Source organism: Gobius niger, assembly GCF_951799975.1.
Source record: "Gobius niger genome assembly, chromosome: 7".
NCBI classification, from domain to species: domain Eukaryota; kingdom Metazoa; phylum Chordata; class Actinopteri; order Gobiiformes; family Gobiidae; genus Gobius; species Gobius niger.
Window position 1 is genome coordinate 14,125,598 of NC_136858.1, and position 20,762 is coordinate 14,146,359.

At 41.4% G+C, this 20,762-nt stretch overlaps 1 protein-coding gene across 14 annotated transcripts in view; it reads left to right on the plus strand.

The window, feature by feature from the left end:
- The window catches only part of LOC306965446 (calcium-activated potassium channel subunit alpha-1a), a gene marked incomplete at its 3' end in the record, with an annotated part of 143,428 nt that extends 123,899 nt beyond the window's left edge, over window positions 1-19,529 (plus strand). For 6 of the 14 annotated variants that reach the window (XM_079559874.1, XM_079559877.1, XM_079559868.1 and 3 more), the window contains 7 exons: window positions 729-812; window positions 7,953-8,083; window positions 9,984-10,178; window positions 11,136-11,254; window positions 11,332-11,556; window positions 13,565-13,593; window positions 16,117-19,529. In XM_079559874.1, the coding sequence (XP_079416000.1) occupies window positions 729-812; window positions 7,953-8,083; window positions 9,984-10,178; window positions 11,136-11,254; window positions 11,332-11,556; window positions 13,565-13,593; window positions 16,117-16,268 (935 nt within the window). Of the gene's footprint in view, window positions 1-728; window positions 813-7,952; window positions 8,084-9,983; window positions 10,179-11,135; window positions 11,255-11,331; window positions 11,561-13,564; window positions 13,594-16,116 lie in introns of those variants that run through there. The other 8 variants (XM_079559880.1, XM_079559869.1, XM_079559878.1 and 5 more) reach the window with 4 other exon arrangements.
- Between the last annotated feature and the right edge of the window lie 1,233 nt (window positions 19,530-20,762).

Below are 20,762 nucleotides of genomic sequence, written 5' to 3' on the forward strand. Positions count from 1 at the left end.
CCAGAGACCGGCCACTCTGTCTCCCCTGACCCAATTAGGGAGCAATGGAGCATGAGGTCGCCTGAGAAAAGGCCACACATGGAAGGAGCCAGTGAGTGCTAACGGAACAAGGCCAGCCATTACCTGTAGAGAGGATCCTACTGTTAGTATCATTGTGTGGGCAAGACGCCTTTTACAATGGCACACTTCATGTTTTACCTTATCTAGTACAAATACATTGAAGAGTAGATAACCTGCAAAAAAAAAACCAATCCTCTTGCAGCTTGACTTTCAAACGGTAAAGCCAAAAATTTGAGAGATTGCACACAATTCAAGCCACCCGTATGGTTCCATTTTAGTGAACAAACAAGTTCAACAGCACATGCGTTCAGACAGAGAAGTGTTTTTTGTGAACCAGGATACATGGCTAAAGGCAGACTCTGTAATTACATTGTCATATGTCGGCTCTCGGGCGCCAGCAGCAGATTAAACTCAGGTTCATACATAAAAGCGCACCTTGTCCACGTTGCATTATCCATTTTGCCACACGACGACTTAACTATGCTAGGTGTGCTGCGGATAAGGGGCCTATTCTTTTTTTTTTTTTCTCAACATTAGGCTCGCGACAGCTCAGCCTTTGTTTCCCATAATCCTCTTCCAGTGCCTTCTTCTCTTTTTTTTTTGTACAATCTTCAAGCATGTTTCAATAACAGTTTCTCCCCCTCTCTACGCTGTCTCATCACCGTTAGCTAAACCTGGCAAACTACTGCCTTTGGTTCCACTCAGTCAGGAAAAAAAGAGTGGTACCAACATACAAATGATTACCGAGCTGGGTAAGCCTTTGTCCTCCTTGGCTCGCCTCGACACGCTGCCCTGTCATCAGCTTGTCTTGATTTAACTGGCTGCCCTCAAGGCCCTGCGCTCTACCCACAGCTTTTCTTTCAACATATTTTTGATCCCCGCTCCGTTCTGCTTGAATTTTGACCGTCTTGTTTTTGAACCCCCCTTTTTTTAATTCATTTGTTCGTTCAGTTGTGTCTGCAGTGCACAGGCCTTTGATCATGCTCAGTCTGTCCTTGTGGTTGTTTTGCGCCTGCCTCTTGCCTGTCCGATCCCCCCTCTCCTCATTCACTACACTTGGACCGTTTGCATCAGCCCCTTATCTCTTTAACTGACATTTTTGTTCCACAGCGCACGGGAAGCATGAGAAGATATTGCATTTCAGAAAAAAATTTTTTTAGATCAAACTGGCTTTTAAGATGTTTGTTTTTTTATATTTTTATCTCTCTTAGACCATTTCTTTTTTTTTTTTGTAACTATATTTTTATTGATTTTGCACAGCATTTCACAGAAACAAACATTAGGAGCAGTTCAATATTTCAAAATTACAAACATTTGCATTCTTTGCACTGGATTAGTCATGTTAAACACTCGAGGTTAGCATTTGACAGACAATTACAATCACTTAATTATAGTGTATGCAGAGGTTATTGCCCCAGATTGGATTCTCCTTTTTGATATAAACATGTAAAATTAGAAACAGTCTTCTCTTTTTTTTTTTTTTTTTTTTTTTAAGAACAAAAAAAACAAATCAAAATCAAGTGAATAAATAATAATAAAAAAAAAAAAAAAAAAAAAAAAAAAAAAACATACTTAACGGTTGGACAAGTGGTAGCAGTTACAACCTACAACAAATACAGTCTTGATGCTATACCCCCCCGCCCCCCCCCCCCCCCTTACACAAAATCACTTCTTAACTCTTTAATATACTGGGTCCATTTGAGCCAATATATATTGAATTTATCCCTTTGAAGCCTCAGAGACATAGTGAGTCTCTCCATCACAAATATTTGGTAAATGGTATTGTACACTTCTTGAATTCCTGGTATATCTGATTGAAGCCATTTTCTGGTCAAAGTTTTTTTAGCTGATATTAAAATTATTTTCACTAAGTATTTATCTGATTGAGTAGTTATATTTGGAATTTCTAAGCCTAGGTACAAATACAAAAAATCCAAAGGAATTCGAGTACAAAGAACCCTTTCCAAACATCTGTGAACATCTTGCCAAAATGGAATAACTTTTGGACAGGCCCAAAATAGATGATAGTGATTAGCTTCCAAATGGCCACATAATCTCCAGCAACTAGTTCCTAAGTTTTGATGTTTTTTTTGGGTTGGAGTAATAAAAAAGCGTATTATGTTTTTCCAACCAAACTCTCGCCAATTGGATGAGCAAGTTGTTTTCCATTGTATTCTACATATTGATTCCCAATCTCCATCATCCACTATTGAGCCTGTTTCTTTCTCCCACTTCTTTTTAACATACAGAGTATTGATAGATTTGTTTACTTGAAATCCTTGGTAAAACCTTGCAACAATTTTCTGGACCATGATATTTGTGTTATAGGCCATTTGAAATATATTTATAATTTTGTTAGTCTCAACACTAGTCCCTACAATTTCATTATATCTGTTTCTCACCTGTAGGTATCTAAAGAAATCTTGATTATTTAAGCCATATTTTGTTTTAAGAGTTTGAAAATCGGCTAGCTCCCCCTTATGGTTAAATGTGTAATAGGATGTGAGACCCCTTGATGTCCATTCTTGAAATCTTGTATCATTAGAGTTAGGTAGGAACTGTGTGTCAAAGGCACACCATCTTAACATTATTTTAGCCTTACTTAATTTGTTTTCCTTGCACACCTCATTCCAAATCTTAAACGTTGATTTTAACCAGGGATTGTCAGGATCTTTCAGATGCGACTGTAATTTGTCATCAGCAATCATAGCTTGAATAGGGGGACCATTGGAAGCTCGCTCCTCTATATCTTTCCACTTAGATCTAAACATTGAATCACATAGGCAAACCAATGGTCTTAACTGAGCAGAATGATAGTAATCCCTTAAACACGGTAAAGATAAGCCTCCCCTTTCCTTTGACAGCTGTAAAGTACTGTATCTTACCCTAGGTTTTTTGCCTTGCCATATATACCGTGATATTATCTTATCCCATTCTGAAAATTGTTGTTTTGAGACTTCAATTGGGAGAGTTTGAAAAAGATAAAGCAGTCGCGGTAATATACTTATCTTTATCGATTCTATTCTGCTGATTAATCCTAAAGTTGGTATAAGACTCCATCTTGCTAAATCAGATTTTATTTTCGAGTTTAATGGGCCATAGTTTTTTTCAAAAAGTTTTTTAACATCTCTACATAGTATCACCCCAAGGTATTTCATGGAATCTTTGTTCCATTTAAGATTGTACTTATTTTCCAATTCAGTTGTAGGTTGAAAGTTAAAGGTCACAACTTGAGTTTTTTGAATATTCAATTTGTAGCCTGATAGTGATCCAAATTCTTCTAATATCATCATTAACCTTGGTAAAGATTGGTTGGGTTGGCCTAAATAGATTAAAATATCATCAGCAAACAATGACAACTTTTGATCGTCTCCCTGCATATTGATTCCTTTAATTTGATTATCTTGTCTTATATATTGGCTAAGGGGCTCAATAAATAAAGCAAATAAGGTCGGTGAGAGGGGACAGCCTTGTCGGCAAGATCTTTCAAGGGTGAATGGTTTGGACAGACTACCATTTATTTTAATTTTTGCTGTTGGGTTGTTATAGATTGATTGTATTGTATTAATAACTGTATAATGAAATCCAAATTTATTTAAAACCTTATAAAGAAATGACCATCTCACAGAGTCAAATGCTTTTTCCGCGTCTAGACCCATCAACATTGCTTCTATATTATTCTTTTTTACGTGATGTATAACGTGTAGGGTCCTTCGAATGCTATCTTGAGTCTGCCTTTGGCGGATAAACCCAGTTTGGTCCAGATTTATAAGTTTAGGTATGATATTATCAAGTCGTTTGGCTATTATGGATGTGAATATTTTATAGTCGAGGTTCAAGACTGATATTGGTCGATATTGGCTACAGCTCAGTCTATCTTTTCCCTCTTTTGGAATGACTGTAATGGTCGCTTCTTTCCATGAGGGGGGAATCTCACCTCCTTTAAGGACCCAATTACACACTGCCTTCAATCTTGGAATTAATTCCTCCTTGTAGGCCTTATACCATTCACATGTGAAACCGTCGGTGCCAGGGCTCTTCTGTGGTTTTAGTCTTGTAATTGCTGCATTGATTTCTTTGTCTGTAATTTCTTTAATTAACGTACTGTTATCCTGTTCTGACACTTTGGGAAGATTCAAAGAATTTAAAAACGTTTCAATCTGTTCCTCATTAGTTAGCTCAGGCTGGGAGTACAGGTCCTTATAGTATGTTTGAAAACATTGCTGTATTTCAGTAATATCATTATGTATAATGTCAGTTGTTGGGTGTTTTATTTTATAGATTGCACTATCAGCCTGTTGCTTTCTCAATTTAAAAGCTAACCATTTTAAAGATTTCCCACCTGCTTCATAGTAATTTTGTTTGACAAAGAGAAACTTTTTTTGTGTTTCTTCAGAGTATATAGCATCAATTTCATTTTGAAGTCTTTTAATTTCAGTTTTGTTATTGTTGTCTAAACTATTTTTATGTTGTCTTTGTAATTCCTTAAGATCCAGTTGTAGTTTTTCAAGTTTCTCTTTTTTCTGTTTTTTAATCCGGGATGTGCAGGCAATAATTTTGCCCCGTATGACCGCTTTATAGGCGTCCCATAGCACCGACGGCGTCACATCCCCCTTATCATTTTCCTGAAAGTAAAGTTCAATTTCGTTTTTAAACTGAACCCTAATTTTAGGGTCATTGAGGATACTTGAATTAAGTCTCCAAGTTGTTGATTTACGGACTTCGTTAATACATATTGATAGGTAAATGGGAGAATGGTCTGATAAGTCGATTGTGCCAATATCGCAGGTTTTTACTTTGTGTCTGTCCTTACTAAATGTGAAGAAATAATCAATTCTAGAATATGTAGAGTGAGGCGCAGAAAAATGTGTATAATCCCGTCTGGAGGGATTCAAATCTCTCCATATATCTAGAATTCCCGTTTCATCCATAATACTATTTATTTTCCTTACTAATGATTTTTGCTGGACTATATCTGTCTTGGAGCCATCTAATTTAGATAACCGTACATTCATGTCCCCTCCACATATCAACATTCCTTCAGTTTCGGCTGCCATTAACTCAAACAACTGCTTATAAAAAACCCAGTCACTTCCAGGGGGGGCATAAATACTGAGAATAGTTACTGGAAAACCTCCAACTCTCCCCTTCACCATTACATATCGTCCCTCCTTATCCTTCTTGTGTGATATATACTCAAAACAAACGTGCCGTGATATCAGAATAGCAGCCCCTCTGCGGTGCCCTGATTTGTATGATGATGCATAAACATACTTATAAAAACCCCGTTCTAGTTTTTTGTGTTCTTGATCTGACAAGTGCGTCTCTTGTAGAAGAGCCACATGTACCTTTTCTTTCTTTAGTTTCGACAGTATCTTAGACCTTTTGTGTGGGTTGACAATTCCATTTACATTAAAGGAGAGGATATTAACTGTCTGATTAATGTCTGTCATTTTTAAGACTGAACATTGTCATCAAACTCAACATAGCAATACCACTTGTCCGAACAGGGCTGCCCTGAACTACAGCCAACAAAACAAACAAACAGGTAATAATAAAGTAAAATAGGGTTCCCATTAATGGGGTTATAAAGAAAAATAACCCTATATGACCTGGTGTAGTAGGTCTAAAGGGGTCGGCCACTCGCTTGGGAGTGGGCCCCCTGATAGAGTCTTCGTCACGCAATTCTCCCATACTGCGCGTGAACTTGTTTTTTCCCGGAGTCTAATTAAATCACGGCCATCATCTTTTTGCTCTTTTCTTAAAATAATGTCTCTTCTTACTCCAAACACTCTCAGGGAAAAACAAACAAAAAACAAAAACAAATTCAAGATAGTTCAAAAATTCGTTTACCTGTAACTGGACACTGTACATCATATTTGCAATAGCGTTGCATTTACAATGACTCTCTCCTGTACTGTTGCAGTCTATCCTTGATGGACGATGGTCCCGGTAGTCCTGGGTCTTCTAGTGTGCGTCGCGCTTCTCTCGTGTCTCTTTTTGTGGTCCACGTCTTTTTTTGGATCCGCGTCATCAGCGTCTCTGGTGGCTTGTATGTAGTGACAGGAAGCCCCCTGTCAAACATGTCTTTTGTTGCTTCTTCAGCTGTGTTGTAGAGTATTGTCCCGTCCGTGTAGAACACTCGAAGTTTTGCTGGGAAGGGAGTCTGGAACCGTATCCCTCGCTGTTTGAGAATCCTCTTCGCCTCAGCATAAGCCTTTCTTTTTTTGAGAACGTCGGGCGCATAATCATGATCCAAATTGACCTGCTTCCCCTTCCACTGGAAACCTTTAATTTCCCAAGCCTTTTTGAGGACTTCTTCTTTGGTCTTATAACTCAGGAAACGTGCAACAATGGATCGAGGTGGGGCCCCCTCCGGGGGGACCGCGGCCAGGGCACGATGAGCTCGTTCAACATGTAAGTTCAGAGTCGGGGGGAGCTGGAGATGTTCTCTCAAAAACTTTTCAACAAAGTCGATCATATTCCGTTCACTTGTTTCTTCCTTTTCAATCACGCCATATATCCTGACGTTATTTCGCCGAGATCGCCCTTCTTGTTCGGTGATTTGAGATTGCAACTCGGATTGAAGCCGTAAAAGCTCCGTAACAGCGTCCTCCATCGTTTGTACCCGCTCCTCCGCGTCCAAAATACGGCCCTCTGCTTCTTCGAGTCTAGCATTGGTTTTGCATACTTCGGCCTTAACCTCTTTAAACTGCTGCGTGTTCTCCTTTCTGAAGTCCCTTATTTCCATGAGTATCGCCTTCAAATCAACGTTATCGTCCTCCTCCATGTCGTCCTTTTTGTTAGCTTTAGCACTAGCCAGTGCGTCGCTATCTTCGTTAGCTTCACTTTCGTCGGAGTCTTTTTCAGCCGTAGTTTTAACCTGTTTCGTGGTTTTGCGTCTGCCGCCCCTCTTCACCATAACCCCTTCTTGTTATTTTCGTATGAGTACTTGTCGTCTTCTTAGTATTTCGAGTTTAAGGGGCTTTTATCATCAAATGTCCGGGAGCAGTAGTTCTACGCAGCCGTCTCCATTGCGTGCCCGGGGGACCTCTCCTCTTAGACCATTTCTAAAGCACTTTTTGAGAAGCCTGTAGTAGTTTTTTTCTTGTTGGTTATAAGGCTCTTCGACTGCCCACTTCTTTTAGAAACACTAGGCTTTAGGGAGAAGCTTGGCAGTGTTCCAAGCAGTACTTTTAGTTTTACCAATTAGTTTTTGTATAAAGACAAAATAATGATAACCTGCTTTCCCAATGGAGTCATGAGGGAAGTGTGCTATCATTGTTTGAATATGATTTTCAGGGGAAAGGTAAATGTTACACTTGAGAGTAATGTGACGTGTATTGATGTGGAAAAAACTCTGAATAATTTCCAAAGTAGCATGACTTTTAGTGTGCATGACTTTCTCAAACCTAGCCATTGTTGAAGTCGTATAAGTATCTTCATTATTTTGCATTCAAATCCACTCAGTTACTTGCACTTGTCTGTCTTTTTGCTAACTTAATAGTATGCCAATGTGTCTTGATGGAAATGTTGTCCATTTTGTGCTAGAATGAACGTTGTGTTTGTAAAAATGGTCAAGGTGCATTGGCTTAAGGTGGAATAGTTAACTTGAGTAATCTATAAAGGACTTCTACAATGGTTGCTATGGTATGCACTATATATTGGATATCTTTTGGCTTGTATCAGTGGGTGACGTGCACTGTGCATGTGGTATAAGTTAGATTAAAAAAAATTGAATTATTATTATATAATTATATGATATGACTGAGATTACAAATTTAAGCTCTGACAACAGGTATATAAGGTGGTTCTATATTTGAATGTAGCTACAATAAGTAGTGCTTATGCTTTGGCTGTGTGTAACTGTGTTTGGTGCCCCCTGCCTCCAGTGAACGACTCAAACGTTCAGTTCCTGGACCAGGACGATGACGACGACCCAGACACAGAGCTGTACCTCACTCAGCCGTTCGCCTGCGGAACGGCCTTCGCCATCAGTGTCCTTGATTCCCTCATGAGCGCGGTGAGAACTACTACTACTACTACTACTACTACTACTACTACTACTACTAGTACTACTACTACTACTGCTACTACTAATAATAATAATAATAATACTAAAAATACTACTACTACTACTACTATGACTACTACTAGTACTACTACTACTACTGCTACTACTAATAATAATAATAATAATACAAAAAATACTACTACTACTGCTACTACTACTACTACTACTACACTATCTCTCATGTTAAACTCACAACAACATTACTGCTCTCAGCTTTTGGTGTCTAACTCCAAAAGCAGAAGATTTATTCCCAGATATTTTATGAAACCTCGTCCCACTGGGTAAAAATTGCATGTTGTTGCAGGACTTAAGAAAGTCCAAATGAGAATATGTGCTACTTTGCAAATGCTTTGTGCTGACAGCAACAGTGCTAAGACAATTATGTTTCAGTGGCGTGTACTTCTGCAGTAGTTGTAGGAGAGTTCTCATGGTTATTTTTTTTAAATGAACCATATATGTTGCGTTGGTGAATAAAATGGCACACTGACATCAAAAGTTAAAAAGTTAGCATGAGAGTCTTGTTAGTTGATCAAATGCCCCAACATGAGTGGTTCTTAGGTCTTCAGACAAAGTGGCTTTTGAGGGTCATATTAATGTTGATGACAGAGGCCTGAAAGTCCCAGCCCACAGCACTTTTGATCTTCTGACATTGTGACTGGTGCATCAGAGATAAGCCGCGCAGAGGTGTGTTTTTGCCTGCGGTGCTGTGATGGCTTAATTCCAGCCGCCCTCGCTGAGTGAGGGCTCCAGTGCGTGGAGCCGAGCGGCCGTCAGCTGCTGTGTGCTGCTGTGTGCTGGCGGTCAGAGGTGAGCTCAGCTAATGGACAGTGCTCATCCATCATGAGGCTCCACAGGCCTGTCAGGGGCCCCAGAGACGAGCTGCCACTCCGCCTCGGCCGCACGGTGACACGGGCTGTCTTCACATGCCGCAAAAGCAGCTTGTGATCGGCTTGAAGGACAAGAGAACCTGACACCCGCCGCGCGCAGTCAAATCGCTCTTTCAGAAGAGAGCGCCGACATCATACAGGAAAAACACAGGAGCCACTGACATTAGGGCCGCTAGGAATCGATTAAATATTTATTACTATGTTAAGGGAAGCTATTATTTTCCTCCTATTTAGCCGTGCTAGGCTTTTTAGCAATGACGTGTCTAGAAGGCCTGGAATCTGAAATGCTACTCAAGGTGCCACACACATGTTGCTAACTTCTGAGGGTAACCATTGTTTTCTTTCATTGTTTATTTCAATAAACATTTGACCAGTGTCTGGTATAATTACAACATGCAAACAATTTAGCAACTACATTGGATGAGGCTTCTGTGTTTTAGCCTTGAAACAAAGGCTAACGGTAATGTGGCGCTAACCAATGGTAAAATAGCTTTCAACTTTCTGAACAAAATTTTTTGATGCATGCCTGGCTTGACCTTTATTAAAGTTTTCTTTTTACTCATAATACTGTATATTAACCATAAATATAGGAAATCAAGTTTATACATTTTACTCAATGCCATAACTAAACTTGGCCTTAGTCCCACCCAGGCCTAGAAAAACAAAGTTTGTCTTTGGTTCATAGCTGACTGGACCTTAAGCATGAGGCCAGGTCAATTCTGGAAATGCACCAGTCAGTTGCTGAATTTGTAGAAAATGCCTCGTCATCCCTTGACCAAAGACACAATAATAGTATACGATGGAACAGGATTCAAATGGTCAACCTTACTGTGCAAATAAAAAACCATGGAGCTACTGTGGTCTCACTTAATGCTTGTGCCCAAATCAGCAGTGGCACACTCTTCACCCCTCTGTGCCCTGACACCAATGCTATCTCACACGCATTCTGTTCCTCTCTTCAGACGTACTTCAACGACAACATCCTGACGCTGATCCGGACGCTGGTTACAGGGGGGGCCACTCCGGAGCTGGAGGCCCTGCTGGCTGAGGAGAACGCGCTGAGGGGGGGCTACAGCACGCCACAGACACTGGCCAACAGAGACAGGTGTCGCGTGGCCCAGCTCGCCCTCTACGACGGCCCCTTCGCAGACTTGGGGGTAAGTGGGGCGCTAAACAGAGATGACACATTTTGGCACTACCCAGCAGCACAGATCTGGCCTCCTCCGCCCCGTATGCTTCTTAATGTGATGTGAAGAACCGAGATCACGCAAAGCAGGCCCCGGTGGGTGGAAGGAAACAAAGCTTTTGGGAGAAGAATGAACAAAAAAGCAGAGAAAACGTCATTTGTTTCAGCCTTGTTTTCACAGGAGTTTGCATGATTTTTAGCACAAACACTTGCAAAGTTCATCTGTGACTTGAGACTATTCTATTATTTTCTAGTGAAAGAATGAAATATGTTTTGTATATGGCATATTGTCCAGATACAGCCATAAAATAAATCATTCTTATAAATTGTGAATAAGGAGGTTAAATGTTGTTGCATTATTTAATTGTAAAACGTGGTTAAAAAACCTTAATGTCAGGAAAGGTATTTATGAATTTGCACCAAAACTAGGGATGAATAGATTGAAATTTTGTCTCACGATTATCTTTGACAAAAATATTACAATTAATGATGTTATCAATGATGATTGAACAATTTCTTGTGGAGATTTGAGTTCCTTAGTTTTGCTTTGCTAAGATATATTTTACTAATCTGCAGATTAGTTCATTTTAGTTCATAATTTAACCATTTGACTAATCATGGACAAAATGTGGACGGAGGTGAAAGCAACTCTCACAGCTTTTTTCTAAAAGAGGACGCATCTATGCAAGCTGCTGCTATTTACTGTGTGGAGGCTAAACGGTTAGCATTTAGCATTGTAGCAGGTACAAACTCCCCAAGCTAAAACAGACAATACAGATTCTAACAATCATAGAGGGACCTCAGTGGCACAGTGGGACAGTTCAATGTAAATATGCACTGGTGCTATTGAGAATTGAGCCAACCTTTGGGTTATTAAGCAAACTACCAACTAAGTCACTGACTTGGTCTACCTTTTCTACTTCTTCAGGATGGCGGGTGCTACGGAGACTTATTCTGCAAAGCACTGAAGACCTACAACATGCTGTGTTTCGGCATCTACAGATTACGAGACGCCCATCTGAACGAGCCTAGCCCGTGCACAAAACGGTATCTTTCCTGTCCACCGTTCACACAGAAGCACCTCCAGCAGAGTTGTAATCCTCTCTATTCTCTCTCTCTCCCAGATACGTGATCACCAACCCGCCATACGAGTTCGAGCTGGTGCCCACAGATCTGATCTTCTGCCTCATGCAGTTTGACCACAACGCGGGCCAGTCACGGACGAGCTTCTCCCACTCCTCCCACTCCTCCCATTCCTCCAGCAAAAAGAGCTCCTCCGTCCACTCCATCCCCCCATCTAACCGGCAGAACCGCAGCAGCAAGAGCAGAGAGTCCCGCGACAAGCAGAAGTAAGGCCATACTACTCCTACTCCTACCACTACTACTGCATGTACTCTGTAAGTGTGTGTCTGTGTGCTGTGTATTGGAGATACTGTCTGTTGTGAGTGACTTGTGCTCCATAGTCTCTTTAACTTTTGCACCATCTGCATGTGGTCCTCACTTTGCTTCAGCATTCATAAAGTGACACAAGAATTATACAAAATATGTGCAAAAGCTTTGGTCAGGCCTCCAGGAGTTTGATTGCAGGCACAGCAAGGGTTTTCAAAAAGTAGTCATCTGCTTACAATTCAACCTGAAAAGACTCAGAAACAGATTTGCGTTGGAAGGGTTTTATTGGACATAGATCATGATTGGGGCTCAGACCTCGGCGGAAGATTGAATTAAAGATATGAAATACACGGCGTTGACGGATGATTGACAGAATCTTCCCTGGAATCTGGACACTGGTTATGGTTGAAGATGAGACGGCTGGTGGCCAGTACGACAACAAGCAGAGCCGAGGAACGGCCAGGCCGAGGAGGGGTGGAGCAGGGTCGCAGCACAGCTGGGAAACAGCTAAGTGATTGACTGGGAGCTTAAGAAGTGGATCCTGAGCCATGAATTGCTGGAGCAGGAATGAGACACTGCAGTGATTGGCTGTCGTGAAGGTGTGGCTTGAGCTGGGTCTGTGATTGGATGATTGGAGACGAGCTGCCGGTGATGAGGTGATGAATGAATGCAGCTGGTAGGTCTTCCTGGTTGAATTTGCGCTGAAGTTTCATTTGAAAACTGCCCTGCAAAAATCTAGTTTAAATCATAGAAATAAGAAAGAGAAGTGCGTTCAATTCGAACATGCAGGCAGTTGGCATTTAGAATCTACAGGCCTTTTTAAATTTTCTTTTTAGATTTGCTTTAGATGAAAGTATAAAAGTGGCCTCTGAGCGAAATACTAAATCATGTTTAGTCAAGTTTTTGCTTTATGTGTTGTCAGATACACATCCAATGGCCATTAAACATTCTGAATACGTTGATGGAGAAATGCCACGACATGTCATACCTCGCTGTACTTAAATATGACTTCTACTTTAATTTTTTGTTTTAGTAAGAACAGGCTCCGCTAGCTAAAGTCTTTCAATTATTTGCTATGGTTTAAAACTCAAAACTACTCAAAACAAGATTCTCGATACTTATTCATTAATTTTTGTGTGTGAAAGTGATGAGATGTGAGAAAGCTTCTTATGGGGGGCATCTTGATTGGGATTCTCAACAACAAGGCAAGGCAAGGCAACTATATTTATACCGCAAATTTCGTATACAAGGCAACTCAATGTGCCATCTAGACAACACTGTCTAGATGACTACCTTTTGAAAACCTTTGCTACCAAGTATTGATGCAAATTCAGTTAACGTCCAGCAGGTTTTTTGACAGAAATGTTCAAAGACACAACTGTTGGAGATGTTGCTCCAAATAGTGATTTTGATTAACTTGCAGTTAATCACACAACTTTTCAACACATGCAGTTTGTTGCCAGTTTCTCTGTCGCTGTGGTGTTTCTGCGTGTGCTGTTGCCGTGCACATATCCACAGCTTTTAATTATGGCTGTAGTGTTTTTGTAATTTGTGACTTATGTACTGTGTCGCTGTTGTTTTCTGTGAATAGCTATTAAGTTTTAATATGCCAATACCCCAATAATTCCCTGCCCATTATCGCCCCATTAGCAATGTTTTGTTTCTCATCCCGCACAATGCATGCCCATGTCAGTAAACATCTGTAGCTAGCTTGTATCGTCTGTCGTGTTGATCCAGATCTCTGACGTCAGTTGTAGATTTCTATTTGTTAAGTTAGGGATAGATGTAAAAGCATGCAGATTTGTTACTCACCAAAATAATGGAATTGTACAGTAAACCTGGGGATACATCTTTGCTCCAAGATGTATTTGTAGTCTTTCCGACTGTGTAGCTAGTGACGTGTGCATTTGCCGTGCAGACTGTAAATGCTCCTTACTTACATTAGACCACTTACCTTTCTCTCTGAAGTGCTACAAGGATGAATAGAATGGGCCAAGGTACGCAAGTTAACGATTCTGCATGACTTTAGCCACCTCTACTTGGGCTCCCTCCGCTCATAACCATGTCCCGCGCGGACATGGTTATGACAGAGGGATGTTTGTTTTATCCCACCGGGAAAATGAGCTCACGTCAAAACCATGCCTCAGTTTAAGTTTTGTCTGCTGCTGCTGCTGCCCCTTTCCCTCCTCCATGACCGGACCCCTTCCACGCTGCATGAGGTTCAAACGACTCCCACTTCTATCTACCTTCGTCTGGATATGGCTTTCCTCTTCACAAAAGCTCCTCGCCATTGTCTCACCATCGGTCATGCCTTATTTCTTTGGACTTTGAGATGGTTTGCATTGTGTGAGAGGTTTGTGTGTTTGCGCATTCTGCCCTCCTACTGAATGCTCTCCTGTCGCACCACTGTAGCAGACACCCCAACAGCACATGGATTAGAGCTGGATGATTGTGGATAAACAATGATTCACTTTTTAAAATGGAAAATGATGTTCACAGTGCACATTTTAAACACAACACAAATATGGATATGAACTGATAATACTTGGAAGGTCAAACATTTCATAAAGTGCTGTTAGTTTGGAGAATGTTGCTAACTATCTGTTAACAACTTTGCATGCTTAGGACTTTAATGCATCTGTAAAACAGATAAGTAAAGAGTAAAGGGTACTCAGGATGGGCTAACATGTCCACATTGAGCAACATTTAGCTGCGCTGCCGGAACCAAATTGTTGTTTTAAGTTAGCGCGAGCAAAAACCCAAATCCACACGGATTAGTAAGGCCAGTCTAGAAGAAATATGTATAATTTTATTATTTAGGATGAAAAAAATACAGGCACAGAGTAACTTTTGCATACAGCTGTTCTGATGTCTCTGATGGACACAGAGTGCACACTGTGTTGACATTTCCTGTAATTCTAAAATTACACATGCAACTAATTACTAACTCATTTGCTGTGAAGGCCTGTAGATAACCTATGTTAGTTTGAGGAATAGGTCTCGCACTCGTATCGGGTATTCGGTATCTGTGAGTACTCAAATGAATGCACTTGTACTCGTATCGATTTGAGAGAAAGTGATATTGGTGCATCTTTAATTAAGATCATAACACCTACAGTTAATTGGCGAGTCATGTTTGAGTAGGACTGTGATAAGTCCTAACTAACCCTCTCTGAACTTATGTAGGTCAAACTGATTTGAATCCAAGTGGCAAAGCTTAAACTTTTTCCTCACAGTTTAGCACTGTGCCCAGCCCTCAGCCTGCGGTCACAGAGGGCAGCGGGAGGTGTGACCAATGGGAGGTGTAAATTGACGGTGTAGTCCCTCCTCGTACCAGTGCGTTTGATACGGTTTGAGTTGTGCGTATCACATGAGGAGGAAGGCAGACATCTTGCTTTACCTCGGGCTCCGTTCTCCAAATCAAATGTGCGTCTGCAGCTCGTGGCCCAGAGCGGGCTGACACTCCGACAGCAGTCCCGGCACACTAAAGTTAGAAATGTGAAATTCTGCCCACGAGGAGGTGACAGGCTGAATGGCACTGCACAGGCTGTGAAGTGCAGGGAGAGTTTACCAAATGCTAACTACTGTCCTCTGTTTGCTCCAGACCTGCTCTGGATCCTCCCACACATGCTCGGTACAAACAAAAACGACATCAATAGTAAGGAATCAGGGCTACAATTAGAACCATAATGTTCTGCTGGTGGTGCTAAAGTGTGCAGATGTTAATCAATGAACTTTTGCCCAATGGTAGTATACTATTCTCACAAAAGAAAACCAAAACCTTCCCAACCACTCCAGACGGAGAAGATTGGGTTGGTGTGAAAAGGCCTTAAAGGTTCAGTGAAGTCTTGCCGGAAGAATATTACCATTAGAAGTGAACTCAAGTGTGAAGGGTAAAGGCTGTTTCCTGTCTGTGTTTTATTCCTATGGAGTTAGCCATGTCTCACTGAAATAAATATTATATCACAGTATGTGGCAGAAAACAAGCAGCTGTTACTCAGGATGTAAATGTACATTACCGGAGGAGACTTCTGTCTTTAGAGCAGTCAGTGTTTTCGGCTTGAAGCTAAAGGCTAATGCTAATGTTAACGAATAGTAAAATAGCACCACCAACTGAACTGAATTTTTATGAAACACAGTCAGCTTGACGTTTATTCAAGTTTTCTTCTGTTTTGTTTTTAATCTTTACTTCTAATTAACATCAAAATGTGGACAGGAAATAGTCCTTACCCTACACTGGCCAACAGGAAGTTAGCCAAAACATTTTGTGCACTGTGCCAATTGGAGAAGCTAAACATCTTTTCAAGCGTAATGATGGAAGTTTTACACCTTACATTGCGGCACACTGGGAACTGAGTATATAACGCTCTTCAGGCATTATTTGAAATACAGAACCAACAACAGCATATGATAGAAAACCAAACAAATCTACCACTTAAACTGAGGCTCATGGTTTTAAAATGTGAACGTATTTCTGAACAAACTCTTGACTCTCTTCCTTTTCCCTCTTTCCTCTTCAGAAAAGAAATGGTTTACAGATGAAGCGGACAATGCCTACCCCAGGAACATTCAGATCAAGCCCATGAGCACCCACATGGCCAACCAAGTCAACCAATACAAATCCACCAGTAGTCTGATTCCACCAATCAGAGAAGTAGAAGATGAATGCTGAAGACCGCCTCCTCGTGGACTGCTCTGTGTATTGCAGGGGAAAGCCTTCATCAGCGGAGGACTGATGATGATGAGGAGGACGACTGTCACACTCTTCACACGCGTCAAAGGGACCTCCTACAATGTGTATACCTTTATTGTTACTTCCATGCTCGGACGTTGTTTATTTCTGTATCCATAAAGATGTACATAATGACAATCAAATAAGGACTGCACAGCCCCTCTCCCCTAGCACTTTTTGGAATTATTTTAAGAGTCGATGGAAAAAGTACTTCCTGTAATTCTTTGCAATATTTCACCTCAATGTGACCAGACTCCGAGACTAGAGCTGCTAGTTTGTGGAGAATGAGGGTTGCATTTTTGTTTTCAATAATAATGATCATATCATTTCCCAAAGATTCACCCAGATGTGTCACGTCAAAGCAGCTGGGCTCGTCGACTTCACACAGCCGTCTCCTTCTGTTCGATTTGCACTAAAAACTGAACACTGTTGAGAGAACAACTGAACGCCCACAGCCCACTGTCCGGAAAAGGAGGTCTGCTTGGCTGTGGAGGCAAACTAACCTGAGGTCTGCTACTTCATGCTTTCGTTGACCCAGCTCCTGTCGCTGTGAGTCCTGCTTGAACAAAGCCCTGCCAGAACAAGTGCGGCTGTGCGCTGGCTCTACAGAGGATCAGAGGATTCATGTGTTCATGTGTGTGTTTGTGTGAATGAGTGAACAGCATTACTTAGTGCCATCACTACCAACGGCTTACACCTGACAGAGACAAGCATGTGAGCTTGTGAACGCCTTTGTAGAAAATAATCCGCTAGTCTAATAACTACATGTGTTGCATTGTGAATTAAACTAAGCCCAACTACGATTGAGCCTGTGCTCTGAACAGCAGCTGTGGACCACAGCGAACGCTTCATGGAGCTGACTGTGGCCAATAAGGATCTCAGTGCGTGTATTGTTGTGAATGTTTGTCACTAAGTGAAGAAAATGCCACATATTGCATAGTGGGCATGAATGAGCCCTCTGCTCTGCTCGAACCTGGCACAGGGTTGGCACAGAGGCAGTAAAGAGCTTGGATGTTCTCTGTAGCCAACCCAGCTGACCAGTCTCCTCCAGCTGTGTCCAGAGCAGCTCAAACGTAGTTGGGCAAATGCAACATTCCACAGACTGTTCTGCTGTCTGTGTGGACTCCAGTGTGTTTTGGCACTGACTCCTCCACATCTGTGATGACTGAGGAGGGAGCTCTCCTCACACGCATACATGCTAGATTTATACATGCATATACTTATTTTCTAACCATAACATAATCAATTTGTACTTATTTTTATAGCAACTCAAAGTGTAATATGAAAAAAGTATTTATTAATATATTTAATTAACACTTCATATCCGAGATGTTCAGTTGGTCACCAGTCATTTTCCTTTGGTGTTAAACTCATGTTGTTGCCCTGTGTTGTCAAGTGAAATCTAATAAGGCTAAGGCTTGCATTCAGTCTGGCAGCTCAGCTCTGGGCAATGAACTAATGAAATAAGCTGCTTTAATATCATGTACTGCTAAGCAGACCAACAGAAGTTTTCCATTCAGACACTGAAGTGGCTTCCTCGGTTAGAGATGTGAAAGGCCTTCTGTCGTGGTGTATGACCTACATTAGGTTCTTGAAGAATTCCCTGAAGTCCCATCCTCCGTGCAGTGGGGAGACACTCCCAGGTGTGGGCTGTCTCTGTCGGCATTTGGAGAGTAGAGATACAATGTGCTCTGTATGTTTGTGTAAATTCAGCCTAAAGCGTAGACCACTTTACTTTGAATCAAGCAGAGTTTCAGTGTCTGTCTGTCGGATGTGGTGCAACTATACTGAAGCCTCATACACATTGTCCTCAAGTGAACTTTACTACTGTGATCATCGTCGTCACACTGTAGCAGAATAGATTTAATGACACAAAAGATGTGATTCAAACGTGACCGAGTTACACAATGACACACATTTGGTAACCACAATGAACATTATACGTTAATGAAAAAGTGAAACATGTTTACAAAAAAGTCAAATTTATTAAGATGAAGAAAAAAAAAAGTTAATTAAAGCAGCACACAGAACAAGTCTGATGTTTTCTTCTCAACAAAGATGGAAGGTAGCACCAATTCAGCACGAGAGAGCGCCCCCTTGAATTTCCTATTGTTCCATTATTGTACTGCAGGATTTACATTCCATTTTGTCAGCTCGTCATAATCCGTCACAACCTTTCTCTGTCCTGACCGCTTCTTTGTTTACATAGTATTCTCAAGGCACTTAAGCATAGGGATACTACTACTACTACTACTACTACATGCTGCAAAACTAGCATCCTAAGCTAAGCATACATACTTTCTACCGCGCTTTTCACTTCCTGAACTCTTTGTCCCGTCGCCTCTGTCTGTCCCGACGCTCCTTCCACGCCTTGTTGTCCGCTCGTCATCGGGGTCTTCTTTCGCATCATATACCTCTGAACGTTTTTGACCTGTTTTCTTTGAAGTGCCATGAATAGCTGCATCCTTCAGTCATTCAGGGACTCGAACCCAAAGTCGTTTTCCCACTGTGAAAACCGCATCTGGTGCTGGCGCGGAGAACATCCAAGCCATCAGTGCCTCCGCGCCAGCACCGTGCCAGGCAGAGCAGAGGGCCCGGAGAAGTCCCACTAAAGCGAGAAGTGGCATTTGAAGGTAGAAAGTACACGTGTCGAGGTCAGTACCTGGGGCGAGTCGGACATTGGATGACTGAAAGATGCCCGGATCATGCGCTGTTCACTTAAATCAAAGAATGCGTTCTACTCTGTTACTTGTGTCCATCCGTTGTAAAGGGAGGATGTTATAACTTATTTGCTGGGAATAAATAATATAAAACTTGTACGATGGGGAGGTGGGTATCAAGTCTTAATATGTTAAAATTGCATTTGGCAATTTTAAGTTTTTGTTTTTTTTAGAATTGCTTTCATGTTTTGCTGCCTATCAGTTGGGTCTGGATTCAGGACACTGCTCTCGCGTCACAAACGGGATCGGTCAGCATCGTCTCCACAGCAAACTGGAGCCGTGTCATTGCAGTCATGTTGGATCGGATGTGCTGAAGATAAAACGGATACATGGATTATTTGATGGTGCTGAGTTGATCTACCTGACTCTGTCAAATATAATCTGCTGATAAATATATTGTCTTGTACAAAAGGTTTGTACATAGATTGTACATGGTTTCTTTTTGTATTTTCTCAAATTAAAAAATGGATGTATTTGTGTTCTAAAACTGCTTTTTCTGAATTTTTCAGCAATAATTTGTTTACTATAATATAATGTTCTAGTTAATTATAATGCATTAATCTTATGTAGCCCTTTCCAGACACTCAAAGTCACTTTACAATTTCATGCATTTTTCATTCACTCCATTCTCGGGGATGGTAAGCTTATGTTAGTAGCCACAGCTGCCCTGGGGTAGACTGACAGAAGCGCGACTGCCAATCTGTGCCAGCGGCCCCTCCCACCACCACCACCAAACCACTCACTCATACATCATTCACCTCTCCTATGGTTTTAAGTGGCGAGGGAAACCAGACTACGTGGAAGTATTCTATGCAGACATAGGGATCGAACTCAGGACCTTCTCGCTGTGTGTGCACTAACGGCTGCATCACTGTGACGCGCACATTTAGAAACAGGGTTCCAGGGGCTTTCCCTAATTAAAGGGTCTGTGCACGATTTTTCCCATGTTCAAAGCACTTCTCGTTCATAGTGGAGTGAAATTAAATTGTTGTTTTGGCTGAAAGAGCGTTAGCAAAGAAGAGGCAGTGTGTGCTGTACAGTTTTATCAAATATTTTTAGAATTTGCAAAGCTGGAAGTAGTATTGATGGTAGAAACCTGGTGCATTCTAATTGTCACTGTGCTCTGCTCCTCAATTTCAAATTGTACGAACAATAGTGAGACAACAGTATAATGGTCTGGGTTTTATGCATTTTACATGTGAAATATTAGCGTGTACAACCATTTATTTTAGTTCTTACAGCACTGTGTAAAATGCCATGTGACACTATCTTCTAGAAGGAGCATCCCCGACAATCCAAAACACCAGCGTTTGTTGCTCCTCTCTTTACAAATCAAATAGCCTCCTGCCTGTACATATGACCTTGACTGTCAGAACATTGAACGTATGTGCTATTTTACAAATGCTCATTTTGGGAGAGGACCGTGACCCCATGGTCCGAGCCACGGCACCAATCCTCTTATCCAGCGAGTCTGGCATTAGTCTTGATTTACGTTCACTGACATGCTATTAGCTGCTCCATCACTCGCTCCTGTCAGGCTGTCAGTCAGGCCGGATCCGCACTGATGGGTGGGAATAGAATCCGACTCACATTTATTCCATATTGCAGCATAATATCTGTGCAGGAATGCTGACATCCGATGAGCTAAAGGACATCAGGGCAGGTATCTCTGCTACTGTCACGCTATAGGGACGCAGATGCTGTACAGCACTCA